General features: G+C 41.1%; 1 protein-coding gene across 4 annotated transcripts in view; it reads right to left on the bottom strand.

Moving 5' to 3' along the window:
* Positions 1-2,350: 2,350 nt before the first annotated feature.
* lrriq1 (leucine-rich repeats and IQ motif containing 1) overlaps positions 2,351-17,601 on the bottom strand; it is a 213,534-nt gene continuing 198,283 nt past the window's right edge. For all 4 annotated transcript variants that reach the window (XM_068050442.1, XM_068050441.1, XM_068050440.1 and 1 more), the window contains one exon: positions 2,351-3,735. In XM_068050442.1, the coding sequence (XP_067906543.1) occupies positions 3,611-3,735 (125 nt within the window). In that variant the 3' untranslated portion in view covers positions 2,351-3,610. The remainder of the gene's footprint in view (positions 3,736-17,601) is intronic.

Below are 17,601 nucleotides of genomic sequence, written 5' to 3' on the forward strand. Positions count from 1 at the left end.
TTGGCAATGTTACCTGACTGAATTTAAATCAGTTTACGTCTTACCTTTCTCCATTCTTCGGAAATGGCACAGGGCTTTGAAGCAATGTAGTTCATGTAATTCTCTACAGTCCATACACTCAATGAGCGAATGCAAAGACAAATAAAGGAGTAATTTCAGAAGGTATGCTTTGTTGATTTGTCTCTAAGTTATGAAAGTACTGGGACCAGTTCTTCAGATTTGCTACCACATTAATTGCGCTCCACCATGACTTGGAAATATGCAGCCGCTTGGAGGAAATGTAGGCATTTGTAGCATATACTGGACATATATACTCAGTGATCACCTCCAAATTAAATGCAGTCCGAAACCGAATATCTTCGTTTCTTGCATGTTAACGCGCAACGTCCATCCGCTACATATATATAATAAAAGCAAAATACTGCGGATGTTGGAAATCTGAAATAAAAACATATATATAATACCTCCCTGGTGAATTTATTTCTCAAAACATTCAAGGGAATGCGTTTAAACAGTGTTCAGGAACGTAAATATTTTAGGTAACAACCGTTATACATTAACTAGAAAGTCTTAAAAGAAAAAATGGTCAAAAGGTAAAAGTTTTTTTTAATAGGGCCCAAAATGTTTGCTCATTTCCCCTGAAAGTACTACTATTCAACTCCCTTTTATGAATTGAGTTTATTCTGAAATCAATCACTTCTATTTCCTAATAAACCAGATTCTGCACATGAAGCTAACGGGGGTTTGTTCATATGAGAGATTGCTGATGGCACGCATTGCTTGGCCTGGGCTCCTTCTTTAAGTGAAATTTATACTCGACCTTGATGTTCAGCTTTGTTTTAACCAGGTAAATTTTCGCTTTTTTTTCAGGACACGATCTGTAATTTGTGAAGACAATATTAATTTAGTACAATGTTGGAATTTTAATCGTGTTTCTGCGCGGATGATAAACATGCTTCGAGTTTTGACATTGGGAGATCCACCCATGTTATATCTGGTTTCAGATAGCGTAGCGCTTTAAAAGAAGGTGCATTTAATCTGCCAAATATCGTGTCGGAGATCTTAAAATACGGAATTAGTAGCTACAAATAAATTACAAGTAACTTTCTCTGCGCTGAAGATTGTTTATTTGATTATTTCCTTTTGTCAGGAATTGACTGCTGTAAACAGTCAGATGTTTAAAAGTAGGATTTCACAAACTGACATTAACACGATCTTAATTGTGACACACACACGGGTTAACTTTTCACATAAATAATCTGACAACACAGATTTAGCAGCTTTTGATCAGCAATTCTTTCGCAGTAGTAAACAGTTTAAAGCAATTTAAAAAGCGATAATATTGGAGAACCTTGAAGTGGCCTGAATCGGAATACTATCGGGGCAATTTGGAATCATCCTGTTGATTCAGACTGAACACGGCATTTACACCACCCCAAGGGTCCAAAACCATCACTCAGGTGTATATATATATAAAGTTTCTGACAACCCTATCTTGATCTTAAATAAGTTCGGAGATTTATGGAACAATTGTTCTCTTAACGTGCCGTTTATGATCGACGTTTGGTAATTTTTGTTTAGCATAGACCATTTGAAGAGTTCGATTTTCTCCTCTCTGTTTTCTTTTTTTTTGGCTTGGTATGCGAGATCGAACAATTTTTATAACTCAACTTTTTGCAACCAAATGTAATCGTGTCCCCACCCCCCCCCCCCCCCTAGATTTCTGCACTTGGTTTTCGAAGACAATTTTCTACATTCGTCAGAACGAGAATTCAGAACTAGATGAAACAGCAATTCATTCGATGCAATAATACTAACAGGAATTTGAATAATTAAAATTGGAAACGGCATTTAATTATTATAGTACAACAGATCAGGACGGGCAAAAACATCTCAAGTGGTCCATTGAGCCACACTGGAAACTTTGCAAAATGATTTAAATTTATTTTAGGAGAGCCCAATGCCCCTGTCCACACAAACAAGCGTGCTCAGATCATATCACACTTCACAGTGTGAGACACAGAGAGGTGTAGAATTATTTACTTTGGTCTGAGACCAGTATCCAGTAAACTTCCATGCTTACTTTCCATTCCTTGTTCCAACTTCATGCTAATTATTGACATCATCTCAACCCCATAGTGTTTTACAGTACAACCCATGTTTTACTGTATATGACAAGCTCTCCCTAAATCAAAGATTTTACAAAACAAGGTAATCCTTCAGTATTAGGCTAGCAATCTCTATTCCTCAATCAATATTTCTTATTTTAACTGTGCAAATGTAAATGTACACAAGGAGTTTGAATATATGTTACTTTAAATCGTGACACAAACATTCATATTTGCTGACGGAAAATTAAAAAAGCAAATGCTTATCTAGGAGGAAGATTATAGCAACCACAATTAATACCAAAGGCTTTGTTTTCTGTAATTTAAGAAATCAACTTCATATTTATGTCACTTTGTGCTCTTGGAATGTTACATTTTAAAATTCTTTGTTCCACAGGCTGTTTGAGAATGGCAATGGATTTTGATTTGACATTCAAGGTTGCTTTCATTCAACCAAACACTCAATTAAACAATAACACATCGTATGTAGTACACAATATTTTGAATACAAAGGCACTGAGTGCTTTCTGCACCATCACGACACACATTTATAAATCAGTAAAAAAAAACTATAAAGTGCATAATAACAAACTCAATTCATTATAAAACGAATCTTGTGATCAAAAAAGAAGAAATTATGCATAAGGAGCATGTAAGTCATTGGTTTCCATCAATTACAGTCAGAATTTCAAGTTTAGGAATTATGAGTTCCTGTAAAGCAGTACCTGCAGTCGACAAAGTTTTGTTTAAATGAACCACATATGTAGAATTAAAGTATCAAATAGAAAATACTCTCCCCATGCAGATTAGAGAAAGGCTGCATTTTAAAAAGCTGCAAGTTTTGATTCAGGAGAACAATCCGTTAAACTGTAATGATAACCATATGATAAGTCAAGGACAATGCGCTGACAGTGGTACATTAATAGGTTTATTTCATGTGTGATAGACCTTATAATTCAGTGTCATGTAAAAGTCATTATGGATCTTTGGTACTTGTAAAATGAATCCATGGGGAGTGATGTAGTTATTATACAACTGCCCTTCATGAGTTAGCTTAAAAACATTATTTTTTTAAAATATACTGAAACTTTATAGCATGCTGTTGAGGTTTCAGGGTCTGAATTTGCTCAGTGTCATGATCTCAGTGCATAAATAATTACGCAGATGTATAAGTTGTAGTGTGCTAGTTTTATGTATTTGCTTTTATTGTCTTTGTGAAAATCACTGGTAGCAAATTTACAGTAATCGAAGTATGATAAAGCAAAGAGACATAACCAGTTGTCATTCTATAATACAATTCACAACACTAACCATCATTTCAACAGGTCAGCCAAACAACTATTCTCATTGAAGTAAAATGACCATATGTGTAAATGGGATTTAAATTTCTATATAACAAGTGCAAAAAGATGCTACGATCTTTAAATTTTAGAGACACAGCCTTTGTAATTATGGACACATCTGTTGACTATTTATTGCCACCACCTGAAGACAGAAAATGATTACAAAGTTTTTCCTCGCCTCTTCCCACTTCCCCACCCTGTGCTGAGCCTCACTCGGTTGTTTCGGAAGGATATGCGCTCTTGCTTCAAAGGCTTGCTGCCAGTTTTCAATGGTACAATGGCTTCTATTTTAAAGAGAAAATGCAAATATATTGGCTAAACCGTAAACAAAAATGAAATCAACAGTTACAATATGTAAAATAATGTGTACCAATGCTGATTTAATTACCCAGAATCTAAGACAAATCTAACAAAAAAATCTTGTAAGTTGAGCACACATTGTTTGATAATAATGCTCGCAGATTTGAAGAATGCATATAATACAGTAGATATATAATCTCACAGTTTTAAGTAGCTTAGTATTTTATCCCATGGCACAATGCCCAAATAAGCTGGCTTTATTTGCAGGTCTAAACTTCATTTATTTCCTTTTCATGGAAGCAAAATGATCAATTATGCAAACAGTCCAGGAAGATGGTATAATCAGTAGGCATTAGTGGCATTACATCATTCTATGGATACCTTTTGGTATGCATATTCTAAATACTGTTTAGAGAGACTTGTTAAAAAAAGACATCTTGTGTTTTCCAGGCACATCACTTATATAATAAAAACTGCTAGTGTGGCAATACATAATTAAACCAGAAGAAAACATGTTTTATTTCAAGGTGATGATTTAAAATAAAAATTTCAAGATTAAACCCCCCACCACCGCCCGCCTCCAATTTCAGTACAGTGACTTGAAAAGTTACAAAAACATTTATCTTGAATTATATTAGTTGCACCTACCTACACTGACATATTCAACAATTTAGCAACTTAATTTATAATAAAACACACCAGTTAAAATGGCCAGAGCAATAAGTACCATCCTTTGAATTCCACAAGCTGGCAAATAAAGCATACCATGACTTTGCTATGGATTTAAGTAAAATCAAAATCAAAACCAATTTGTCAGGACCAAGGAAAGAGTCAAACGAGACACTGTAGCACTTTAACAATCAGATTACCATGTTGGTGCTGCCTATTTAATATAGCCACAGAGATGGCCTGTGCTCTTCTCCCTGTGTAGCATCTTTGTCATGCAAGACCTTCAGTTAAATTTTTCTCCGAAGGGCAGCTTTCTTTTAAAATAGGTCGCTTGCTATTTCCTGTCTTGCCTTAGTTTTTTTCTGTGTCCGTAGAATGACCTCCTCAAACATTTACAGCTGCATTTTCTAGGATACTTCAGGAAAGAAAGTATCAGAAATCTCAGATCTTAGTCCACATATTAGTATGAGTTTAAAATAGATCCGAAAAACACCTTGTGCATTAAGGAGGTTGTAGCGTTTGTGCTACCAAAATCTGCACTGAATAAAGGACAACTTGAACTTTTATTCCTCTCCCAAACAATACTGCGGATGTTGGCTTTGAAGTCCTGTGGGTGAAAATATACATTTAACCACACCCCCTCCCCCACCCCCTGCCAAAAACTTCGAGGTTCTAGCTAGTCAAGGGCAGTGGGGAGGGGGCAGGGAGATTGCTGTGGTCGCTATGTGTAGTGAGATCAAGATTTCCTATGAGTGCATTCAGCAAAGTCACTTACAATTTCATGAGAAATACTGACCAGAAGAAATCTTCATGATCATATTTATAATGTAACTATATAATTTCTACTCCAGGTTTAACAAAAACCTTCATTTCTAAAACTTCTGTTGTGTACCAGTTTTAACAAATTCATAAATCTGTTTCTAATCATTTACAGATTTATTAAAACTAACACACAAGAAAATATTTGCATCAGACTTAAAATATTTAAGAAATATTCATTAAAATATTTAATTTCTTTTCATTCACTCTCATACCATCGCTAGAAAGCAGATATCAATAGAGTCAGATTCTTGTTCCCCTTTGTCTAGTTTTCCACTATTTTTACTTCAGTACAAGAGTGCAGGACTGCTGCAAGAGACAACCAAAGTCTTTTTGTCTAGTCTATTTATCTAGACTATCAATACCTCAACATCAACTTTCATTTATACAGCAACTTTAAAGTAGGAAAATGCCCCAAAGCACTTCACTGAAGTGTAATCAGACAAAAACAGAGATTTCGTCGTCCACGTATAGAAATCACTAAAAACCAGTGGACAGGTACAAAATATAATTAAAAAGACGAATGGAATGTTAGCCTTAATCTTGAGGGGATGGGATACAAAGGAGTGGAAGTTATACTACAGTTGTATAAAGCTCTGGTTAGACCACATCTGGAATATTGCATTCTGTTCTGGGCACCACATCTCAGAAAGAATACACTGGCCTTGAAAGGGATGCAGCACAGATTCACCAGAATGATAGCGGGGCTAAACAGGTTAGATTATGAGGACAGGCTGCATAGACTAGGGGCTGAATTTGATTCTCCTGCCGCTGGCAGTGGCAGCAGGCGAAACAAAACAGAGGCCCGCATGCACAGGCTACGCGCAGCCATGCTGCTGCGATCTGGCGCGCGGCGGCTCATTTCCATATGCAGGGTGGTCTGCCCCCGACCCCCCCACCTTTAATCAAGTGGTGGGCTCCGCAATGCCGGCAATGGCGTCAGTTGCCTCTGCGCAAATGCTGGTGCCATTTTTAAAGGGTTGCCAGATCTGCAGAGTACAAAATTCAACCCTGGAAACCCCCCTCCCCCACCCCTCACTACACTGTACATAAATGTGTGACCTGTCCCCTCCCCCACAATACATAGAAAATAAATGGTAGCCCCCTTCCCCTCCCCTGCAAAACATTTAAATTGAATAGTTGACCTCTCACCTCCCCCCCAACTGCATAAGGTGTAGAGGTCACCCCTTCACCCCCAACACTAGAAATGCAGAGTTGGCCCCGTTCCCTCCCCCAACTGCACTAAAAGTCCTAAGTTCTCCTCCTCCACGCCTCGGTGGCGCCAGCTTTCCCTGGACGGGAAAGTGAAGGCACATGAGTGCTGGACGTTGCACAGAGGATCCAAGACAGCTGGTAAGATTGCGTGGAATTGTATGTTAATTTATTCAGGACCTTTATTTCGGAACTTAGGAGCAATGGTAGGCGATTCAGCCCATCGAGCCTGCCCCACCACTCATTATGATCATGGCTGATCTTCCACTTCAATGCCTTTTTCCCACACTATCCTCATATCCCTTTATGTCATTTGGCATTTCAATATTTAAAGTCCGGTCCCATCGCTGAGTGGCGGGTGGGGGAGCGGTTGCCATGGAGCCTCGCCGCTGCCTGGCAGATTGGGCCCAGCAATCCCAGTATCAGACTCCGTGGTAGGTCATTGCCGCTGCAATCTTCTGGCCCCTCCCCCCTGCAATGGAACCCAATGCGGGAGCTCAACAAAATTCAGCCCTAGGCATGTATTCATTTGAGCACAGAAGATTACATGGTGATACAATTGAGATTTTTAAGATGATTAAAGGATTTGATAGGTTACATAGAAATTATTTCCTCTTGTGGGTCCAGAACAAGGGGGTATAACCTTAAAATTAGAGGTTGGTTGTTCAGCAGTGATGTCAGGAAGAACTTCTTCACCAAAGGGTAGTGGAAATCTGGAACTCTCTCCCCCAAAGCTGTTGAGACTAGGTCAATTGTAAATATCAAAAGATTGATAAGACTTTTCATCTTTCCATAAGGCACTTTACAATATTTAATTCGACAATTTCAGATTATAACCATTTTTCTCCAATATCCCATGACAACAGGTGCTGGAATTGATTCTGTTGTTGCCATTTACAGCTCCTCTAGACTCATCTTTTGTTTCTTTAATTGTCCCATGACCTTGTGCCTTGCACCATCATCCCTTATGTCATTTAGTAATTCCAGCCTTCCACCCTGTTACAGACCTCCCCTTTAGTTCTTTCCTCCACAATGCCCCACCCCCACCACCAATCCCCTCTCAAACTTTCCCTGCTCTTGTACTTGCTTAAAAGCTATCACATAGAATGATACTGCATAGAAGGCCATTTGGCCTCTCCTGACTGTCTCTGGTAGAACTATCCAATTAGTCCCATCCTGCTGGTCTTTCTCCATATTTTGTACATTCATTCCTTTCAAGTATTTATCCAATTCTCTTCTGAATGTTACTATTGAATTTGCTTCCACCACCCCGTCAGGTATTGCATTCCAGATCATAACAACTCTCTGGGCTGAATTTTGTAAGCCCCCCGAAGTCGGGGGCCGCGGCAGGGGGGCCTGGAAAATTCTTCCGGGAGAGGCCGCCATGGGCCTCGATGCTGGGAAGGCCCTGCTGCATTTTACCGGTGGCAGCAAGGCCTTGTGGCGGCCTCCCCGCTGCATGGCGATGGAGACATTAGTTAATATGTTAATGACCTTAAAATTAATGAATAATGACTTATCTTGTAGCGACAGCTGTCCCACACCGATATTCCGGCCAGTTGTCGGAAGCCCCATGTCTTTGGATCTCTGTTCGGAGATCTGAGGCAAAATACTGGCGGGAAGGGGGGAGGACTGAAATGTTCAGGGTGGGTGGGGCGCACGAAAAGCTGTTTCTGTTGGCTGAGGGAATGGTGGGAAGGGGTTGAAGGGTAAAGGCATGAAGTTCAGGGTGGAAGTTCGGGATCGGAACAAATTTTTTTTTTAGTGGGGAAATGACAATAAATGAAGAGTATGGTCATTGGTGGGGCAGGAGGGGGCCTTCGATCTTTTATTAAATTTATAAATTTCAATGTTATATCCATTTCACGTTAAAAAGTAAAAACACCGGTAAGGGATTGAAGACCTTTAAAAATGGTGCTGTTGCCTCTGCGGCAGCGCCTGACACCGTTTCCATGGGCGAAGCGCCCTCTACGTTATCGGGGATGGGCGGTCCGCCCCCTCCATGCTAATGAGCCACCACATGAAATATTACGGCGGCTCCGCAGCACATGTCTCGTGCGTGTGCCATGCAAATTTTTAAGCTTTTCACCGAAAACGGCGGCGAGCTAATAAAATTCAGCCCTCTGTGTCAAAAAAAAAATTCTTCATGTTACCTCTGGTTCTTTTGCCAATCAGGTTAAGTCCATGTCCTCTAGTTATCACCCCTTCTATCACTGGAAATAATCTCTCCTTATTTACTCTATAAAAACCATGCATGATTTTGAACATCTCTATCCAATGTCCTCTTAACCTTCTCAGCTCTAAGGAGAACAACACCAGCTTCTCCAGTGTCTCCACATGACTGAAGTGCTCATCCCTGGTACTACTCTAATAAATCTCTGCTACACCATTGCCAAGGCCTTGACATCCTTTCAAAGTGTGGTGCCCAGAATTGAAAACAATACTTCAGCTGAGGCCTAACTAGTACTTTGTAAAGGTTTAGCATCATTCCCTTGCTTTTGTACCCTATTACTCTATTAATAAAGCCAATGATCCCATATGTATTTTTTTAAACAGCCTTCTCAACTTGTCCTGCCACTTTCAAGGATTTGTGTACATACACCACCAGTCTCTCTGCTTCTGCATCCACTTTAAAATTGTACCATTTAGTTCTTATTGCCTCCCTCATTCTTCCCACCAAAATAACTTCACACTTCACTATGTTAAATTTCATCTGCCACGTGTCAGCCTATTTTACTAGTCTGTCTATGTCCTCCTGAAATCTGATGCTTATCCTCCTCATTGTTTACTATATTTCCAAGTTTTGTATCATCTGCAAACTTTGAAATGATGCCCATGTCCAGGTCATTAATACATATCAAAATGAGCAGAGGTTCTAATACCGACTCCAATCTGAAAAACAACCGTTCACCCCTACTCTCTGCTTTCTGTCCCTTAGCCAATTTTGTTTCTGTGTTGCCACTGTCCATTTAATCCCATGAGCTTTAATTTTGCTAACAAGTCTATTATGTGGTACTTTATCAAAATACCTTTTGAAAGTCCAGGTACATAATATCAACTGCAGTACCACCATCAACCCTCTCCATTACTTTATGAAATGTACTTTTATGGTGGTGGCCTCCGGCATTTCTTTAAGGGTCACATGCAGACTACTCAAAGGTGCCAAATAAATGCAAGTTATTGTTTCTGAAAGCAGCAGGCCCTCTTTGTTTAGGGCATTTCAATTTCAGGAAGGAGTCCTAATACAAGCATTAGATCAAAGTGACCAGTGCTTGTTTCAGCCGCAGGCCCTGAACGCCTATATTGGAGCCTTTACCAGCACGGAATGTGCATGTGTAGGCATCCCGCCATACTGGATGTTTCGGCACCCATTTTGTACCTGTAATATCGGCGTGGCAGTATTGGCTTTCTCAGCGAATTTGTTTAAGCTAACTCCTCACTTTCATTCAGAATGTACTACCTTTTGGAAAGAAGTAAGTGATAGCACAGTTAGGTATTGGGAAGCAAAAATAGGGTGAAAAAATGATCAATGCAAATAACATCCAATGGAAACTGTGCCTAATAGAGTATGATCTGTTAGTTAGGGATGAGACATAAGTCAGCAGTTGCTGGTGGAATCAAAGAAGATATTACAGTTTGGTCTGTTCTCGATTATCGTTTTTTTCTTCGTTAGCACTACTACATTGTCCTAAGACTCTGTGTAAAAAAAACCCAAAAAAAGCATATTTTTAACTTGTTTTTTATTAGATCTCTTAAGATTTGGTACTAAACCTCTGTCACAGTTATTGTATTTCGATACCTTCTCTACTCTAATCTTGTGCGCTGCATACCAGCATCAGTGTCCGAAGGTAGCAAATGAGGTTCATGAATTACACACAAACTATTTACAATGTGAAACAAATAAGGAAGTAATCTTTTCTTTAAAAGGGCACTTTTACTTCTTCTGGGGTAAGTTGTTTAATGGGTGACTGATGCAGTGTAGTAAAAGCAATGGAATGTTTCAGGTTTCGGTGAATGTAGATAAAGACACACAGTTTATTATCAGTCAACTGGAATCAAGCGTGAAGGATATAAATCAGATGTATGCATACATCATATGCTGATCCCAGCCCCTACCTCTGCTATGAAAAGTAAAATATCTTGAAATGAATTTGATTTGAAATATGGCTCAAGTCAAGAGTGGCAGAATTGCCTCAGAATACGATAAATATGAAGACTGATTGTAGGGCCTGACCATGATTCTCCACATGGTGAGTTTCCACATGAAAGGTGGGGAGCAGAAGGAACAAATGAGAGATAAAAGCCAGAATCCAAGACAACTATGCCTATCCTTGAATGCTTCTTACTGGGACTAAGTGAACGCCCTACCACCTCAGCCATAAAAATGTGTGATGCTGACGTTACTCTAAAATGGGTAGGGGTATTAAAATGGACACTGGTGAAATACCGGGGTATCAAGCGGTTAATCTGTACAATGCAGTACATTGCATATTGCTGAAATGTGTAAAAAAGATTATTTATCAAGGAAAACAATCAGAAAAGTAATACTATTGAAGAATGAGAGAAAATCTTTGTGACTTTTGTGAATTCTTTTTTCCCTGCATTGCAAGCTACAATAGAACTTGCTTCTTCGGGTAATTTTAACTTCTAATCATTCAGAAAATATGGGTGACAATGAATTGGCTACCTGTTTTACACCTTTCCCAATTTTCTTTTCTACAAACAGGTAACAAGTAGTGTAGTAGTTACCCATTGGACTCCTCAACACTGATAATCGTACTCAATAAAACTGGAGTATTTTCACTTCAGGACATTGTCATGCTAGGCCCCCACCTGCCAAGAATGAGGCACATTAATTTTGTCATGAACATTGAATTTAAACTATCACTGGAGTGAAGAAAGGATTTGTGAAACAGATCAGCCATGGCTGGAAAAGACATTTGCATTTTAACAGACAGTGTTTGGAAGGACAAAGCAGCCATTCCCTGAGACATTCAACCCACAATGGACTTTTGATCACCAGATGTTGAAGGTGGGGAGTTTGCATTCCAGGTTGACTGCTAAGATGGTCGAATACACAAATAGACATGGTCAAACCAGCTAGTCACATGACTAACCTGCTGGGCAACCTGAGTTTTTTGAATTTATACAAACAATATGGGCAAAAGTCTGTTTGCTCCTGGACTGAGAAGGTCTCTCTCCTGTCTGCTCCCATCTTGTTCTCACAAACCTCTGATTCCACTGAAGACACATGAACCCCAAGAGAGAAAAGTCTCCTACAGCGAACAAGGTTTAAGAATAATACTGGGCCCCAACAAAAAGCAAGATCTACCTATAATCAAGGACTCTACAGTGAGCTCGGAGAACTGTAACAAAAGATATTGCCTCAAACATTTCCACTTTATTTTTCTTCTGCTCTTTTCTGTCTATATTTGCATGTGTGTATCGCGTGTGCATGCTAATGTGGGGTGCAGCATGTATCCATAGGCGTTAACCGAATTAGAGCTTAAGTTTAAATTGAATAAATTACAACTTTTCTTCTTTAAACTTAAGAAAGCCTGTTTGTGCTGGTTTCTTTGCCTTACAATTGGAAAGTGGTGAACAAGGATTCACCAAGGGGGAGCTAAAAACAAAGTGTTTAAAATTAAACCCTGTTACAGTAAGACCAGGTGAAGGGAGCCATTCAAGTGGGGGTGAAAAGAGAAATGAGGTCGTAATCAGGGATAGTATAGTTAGGGGCATAGACACTGCTGTCTGTGGCCAGGATTGAGAATCCCGAAGGCTGTGTTGCCTACCTGGTGCCAGGATTCAGGATATCTCATCTGGACTGCAGAGGAACTTGGAGTGGGAGGGGAAAGATCCAGTTGTCGTGGTCCACGTAGGTAGGTAGAACGAGGATAGAGGTTCTGCTGAGGGAATATGAGCAGCTAGGGGCTAAATTAAAAAGCAGAACCAAAAAGGTAATAATCACCGGGTTACTACCTGAGCCATGAGCCAACTGACACAGGGTCAATAAGATTAAAGAGGTAAATGTGTGGCTCAAAGTTTGGTGTGGGAGAAATGGGTTCGAATTTATAGGACATTGGCACCAGTACTGGGGAAGGAGGGAGCTGTTCCGACGGGACGGGCTCCACCTGAATCGTGCTACGACCAGAATCCTGGCGAATCGCATAACTAGGGCTGTAGATAGGGCTTTAAATTAAAAATAGTGGGGGGGGGAGGGTTCAGTTGCATGGAAAATTAGGAAGTCAAAGTTCAAGGAGAAAGTAGGAGTGCAGGTTAGTGATGAGGCTGATTGTTACCAGAAAATAAAAGGTAGGGACAGAACGTGTTAACGTCATACTGCACCAAGGAATCATACAAGAGTATGGAAATCTGATAATAGAACAAACTTAAAGGCTTTGTGTGTGAATGCATGAAGCATTCGGAATAAAATTAATGAGTTAACAGCGCAAATAGAGACGAATGGGTATGATTTAGTGACGAGTACCGAGACGTGCTTGCAGGGAAACCAGGTTTGGGAATAGAATATCCAAGGGTACTCAGTATTTCGGAAGGATAGGTAGGAAGGAAAAGGAGGTGGTGTAGCTTTGTTAGTAAAGGAAGTGATCAGTGCTGTAGTGAGAATTGATACAGGCACTGGAGATGAAGACGTAGAATCAGTCTGGGTAGAAATAAGAAACAGCAAGGGAAAGAAGACCCTGGTGGGAGTAATCTATAGGTCCCCAAACAGTAGTTCCGCAGTGGGCCACAGTATAAACTAGGAAATGCTGGGGGCTTGTAAGAAAGGTACGGCAATAATCATGGGTGATTTTAATATGGATTAATCATATTGGCAAGGGTAGCCTCGAGACAGAGTTCATTGAATGTATCAGATTGTTTTTGGGAGCAATATGTTGTGGAACCAATCAGGGAGCAGGCTATTCTAGATTTGGTATTGTGCTATGAGGTGGGATTAATTAATGACCTCATAGTTAAGAATCCTCTAGGGAAGAGTGATCATAGCATGCTAGAATTCCAAATTCAGTTTGAGGGCGAGAAATTGGAGTCCCACACTAGCGTTCTGAGGTTAACCAAAGGTAATTACATAGGCATGAGGAGAGATTTGGCCCTAGTGGACTGGGCAGGAAGACTAAAAGGTAGGACAGTTGATGAGCTGTGGCAGATGTTTAAGGAGATATTGAATTCCTCCCAACTAAAATATATTCCAGAGAGGAAGAAAGATTGTAAGAGGGGGAAAAAACATCCATGACTAAGCAAAGAAGTTAAGGCATACCATATTGCAAAGGCCAATGGTAGGCTGGAAGATTGGGAAACTTTTAAAGATCAACAAAGGGTTATTAAAAAAGTAATAAAAAGAGCAAAAGTAAATTATGAAAGAAAACTAGAGCAAAATATAAAAACGGATAGCAAAAGCTTCTATAAGTATGTAAAAGGGAAGAGAGTAGCTAAAGTGAATATTGGTCCCTTGGAGGATGAGACTGGGGAGTTAATTGTGGGGAACACAGAAATGACAGAGACACTAAATCAGTATTTTGCCTCAGTTTTCACAGTGGAGGACACTAGTACCATCCCAGTAGTAACAAGTAAAACAGAGGTTACAGAAAGGGAGGAACTTAGAACAGTCATCATCACAAGCGAAAAACTACTGAGCAAACTACTGGGATTGAAGGCAAACAAGTTCCCAGGACCTGATGGCCTACATCCTAGGGTCTTAAAGGAAGTGGCAGCGGAGATAGTGGATCCATTGGTTATAATATTCCAAAATTCCCTGGATGCGGGAAAGGTTCCAGTGGATTGGAAAAATGCTAATATAATGCCCTTATTCAAAAAAGGAGGGTGGCAGAAAGTAGGAAACTATAGACCAGTTAGTTTAATATCTGTCATTGGGAAATTGTTAGAATCCGTTATTTAGGAAGTAATAACAGGACATTTAGAAAGTCAAAACGAAATCCATCAGAGTCAGCATGATTTTATGAAGGGTAAATCGTGTTTGACTAATATGCTACAGTTCTTCGAAGATGTAACAAGTAAAGTGGATAATGGGGATCCTGTCGATGTAGTCTATCTGGACTTCCAGAAGGCATTTGATAAGGTGCTACACAAAAGGCTAATACATAAGGTAAGGTAATATGGGGTTAGGGGCAATTTATTAGCACGGATAGAGGATTGGCTAACCAACAGAAAACAGAGAGTCGGGATAAATGAGTCCTTCTCTGGTTGGCAAGATGTAAATAGTGGGGTGCCACAGGGTTCGGTCCTCGGGCCCCAACTATTTACAATCTATATTAATGACGCGGATGCAGGGATAGAAGGTACTATAGCCAAATTTGCAGATGACACTAAAATAGGTGGGATAGTAAGCTGCAATAAAGAAATAAGAAATTTACAAATGGATATGGATAGGTTAGGTGAATGGGCCAAAATTTGGCAGATGGAGTTTAACGTGGATAAGTGTGAGGTTATCCATTTTGGTTGGAAGAACAGAAAGGCAAATTATAATCTGAATGGAGAGAAACTTCAGAGTGCTTTGGTGCAGAGGGATCTGGGTGTCCTCGTGCATGAATCGCAGAAAACTAGTATGCAGGTGCGGCAGGTAATTAGGAAGGCAAATTGAATTTTGGCATTTACTGCTAAAGGAATAGAGTATAAAAGTAGGGAAGTGTTGCTGCAACTGTACAAGGCATTAGTGAGACCGCACCTGGAGTATTGCGTACAGTTTTGGTCCCCTTACTTGAGGAGGGATGTAGTTGCAGTCCAGAGGAGGCTCACTAGATTGATTGCTGAGATAAGGGGTTTGTCTTATGATGAGAGATTGAGCAGTTTAGGCCTTTAGTCTCTGGAGTTTAGAAGAATGAGAGGAGATCTAATTGAGGTATATAAGATGATTACGGGGATTGACAAAGTAGACGTAGAGAGGATGTTTCCTTAGTGGGGCAATCTAGAACGAGAGGTCATAGTTTTAGGATAAGGGGTAGCAGATTTAAAACATGGATGAGGAGAAATTACTTCTCCCAAAGGGTCGTGAGTTTGTCCAATTCACTACCAGAGTGCGGTGGATGCCGGGAAGTTGAGTAAATTTAAGGAAGAGATGGACAGATTATTAATTAGTAATGGGTTGAGGGGTTATGGAGAATGGGCAGGAAAGTGGAGTTGAGGCCGAGAGGAGATCAGCCTCCCAGACATTGCAATCACTATTTTTGGGTATGTCCTGTCCCACCAGCAGGATGGATCCAGCAGAGGTGGTGGGACAGTGGTCTACAGGAGGGAGGAAGTTGCCCTGGGAGTCCTCAACATCGACTCTGGACCCCATGAAGTCTCATGGCATCAGGTCAAACATGGGAAAGGTAACCTCCTACTGATTGCCACCTACCACCCTCCCTCAGCTGATGAGTCACTACTCCTCCATGTTGAACACCACTTGGAGGAAGCACTGAGGGTGGCAAGAGCACAAAACGTATTCTGGGTGGGGGACTTCAATGTCCATCACCAAGAGTGGCTCGGAAGCACCACTACTGACCGAGTTTGCCGAGTCCTAACGGACATAGCTGCTAGACTGGGTCTGCGGCAGGTGGGGAGAGAACCAACAAGAGGGAAAAACATACTTGACCTTATTCTCACCAATCTGCCTGCCGCAGATGCTTCTGTCCATGACAGTATTGGTAGGTGATCACCGCACAGTCCTTGTGGAGACGAAGTCCCGCCTTCACATTGAGGATAACGTCCATCGTGTTGTGTGGCACTATCACCGTGCTAAATGGGATAGATTTCGAACAGATCTAGCAATGCAAAACTGGGCATCCATGAGGTACTGTGGGCCATCAGCAGCAGCAGAATTGTACTCACCACAATCTGTAACCTCAAGGCCCGGCATATCCCCCACTCTATCATTACCATCAAGCCAGGAGACCAACTCTGGTTCAATGAGGAGTGCAGGAGGGCATGCCAGGAGCAGCACCAGACATACCTCAAAATGAGGTGTCAACCTGGTGAAGCTAAAACCCAGGACTACTTGCATGCCAAACTGCATAAGCAGCATGCAATAGACAGAGCTAAGCGATCCCATAACCAACGGATTAGATCTAAGCTCTGCAGTCCTGTCACATCCAGCCATGAATGGTGGTGGACAATTAAACAACTAACTGGAGGAGGTGGCTCCACAAATATCCCCATCCTCAATGATGGGGGAGCTCAGCACGTCAGTGCAAAAGATAAGGCAGAAGCATTTGCAACAATCTTCAGCCAGAAGTGCCGAGTTGATGATCCATCTCGGCCCCCGCCTGAAGTCCCCAGCATTACAGATGCCAGACTTCAGCCAATTCGATTCACTCCGTGTGATATCAAGAAACAACTGAAGGCACTGGATACTACAAAGGCTATGGGTCCTGACAATATTCCGGCCATAGTACTGAAGACCTGTGCTCCAGAACTTGCCGCACCCCTCGCCAAGTTGTTCCAGTATAGTTACAACACTGGCATCTACCCGGCAATGTGGAAAATTGCCCAGGTATGTCCTGTACACAAAAAGCAGGACAAGTCCAACCTGGCCAATTACCGCCCCATCAGTCTACATTCAATCATCAGCAAAGTGATGGAAGGTGTCATCAACAGTGCCATCAAGCAGCACTTGCTGAGCAATAACCTAGTCAGTGATACCCAGTTTGGGTTCTGACAGGGCCACTCAGCACCTGACCTCATTACAGCCTTGGTTCAAACATGGACAAAAGAGCTGAACTCAAGAGGTGAGGTGAGAGTGACTGCCCTTGACATCAAGGAGCCCTAGCAAAACTGGAATCAATGGGAATCAGGGGGAAAACTCTCTGCTGGTTAGATTCATACCTAGCGCAAAGAAAGATGGCTGTGGTTGTTGGAGGTGAATCATCTGAGCTCCAGGACATCGCTGCAGGAGTTCTTCAGGGTAGTGTCCTAGGCCCAAACATCTTCAGCTGCTTCATCAATGACCTTCCTTCAATCATAAGGTCACAAGTGGGGATGTTTGCTGATGATTGCACAATGTTAAGCACCATTCGCAACTCCTCAAATACTGAAGCAGTCCACATAGAAATGCAGCAAGACCTGGACAATATCCAGGCTTGGGCTGATAAGTGGCAAGTAACATTTGCGCCACACAAGTGCCAGGCAATGACCAT

The sequence above is a fragment of the Heterodontus francisci genome, chromosome 18 (assembly GCF_036365525.1).
Source record: "Heterodontus francisci isolate sHetFra1 chromosome 18, sHetFra1.hap1, whole genome shotgun sequence".
Lineage (NCBI taxonomy): Eukaryota > Metazoa > Chordata > Chondrichthyes > Heterodontiformes > Heterodontidae > Heterodontus > Heterodontus francisci.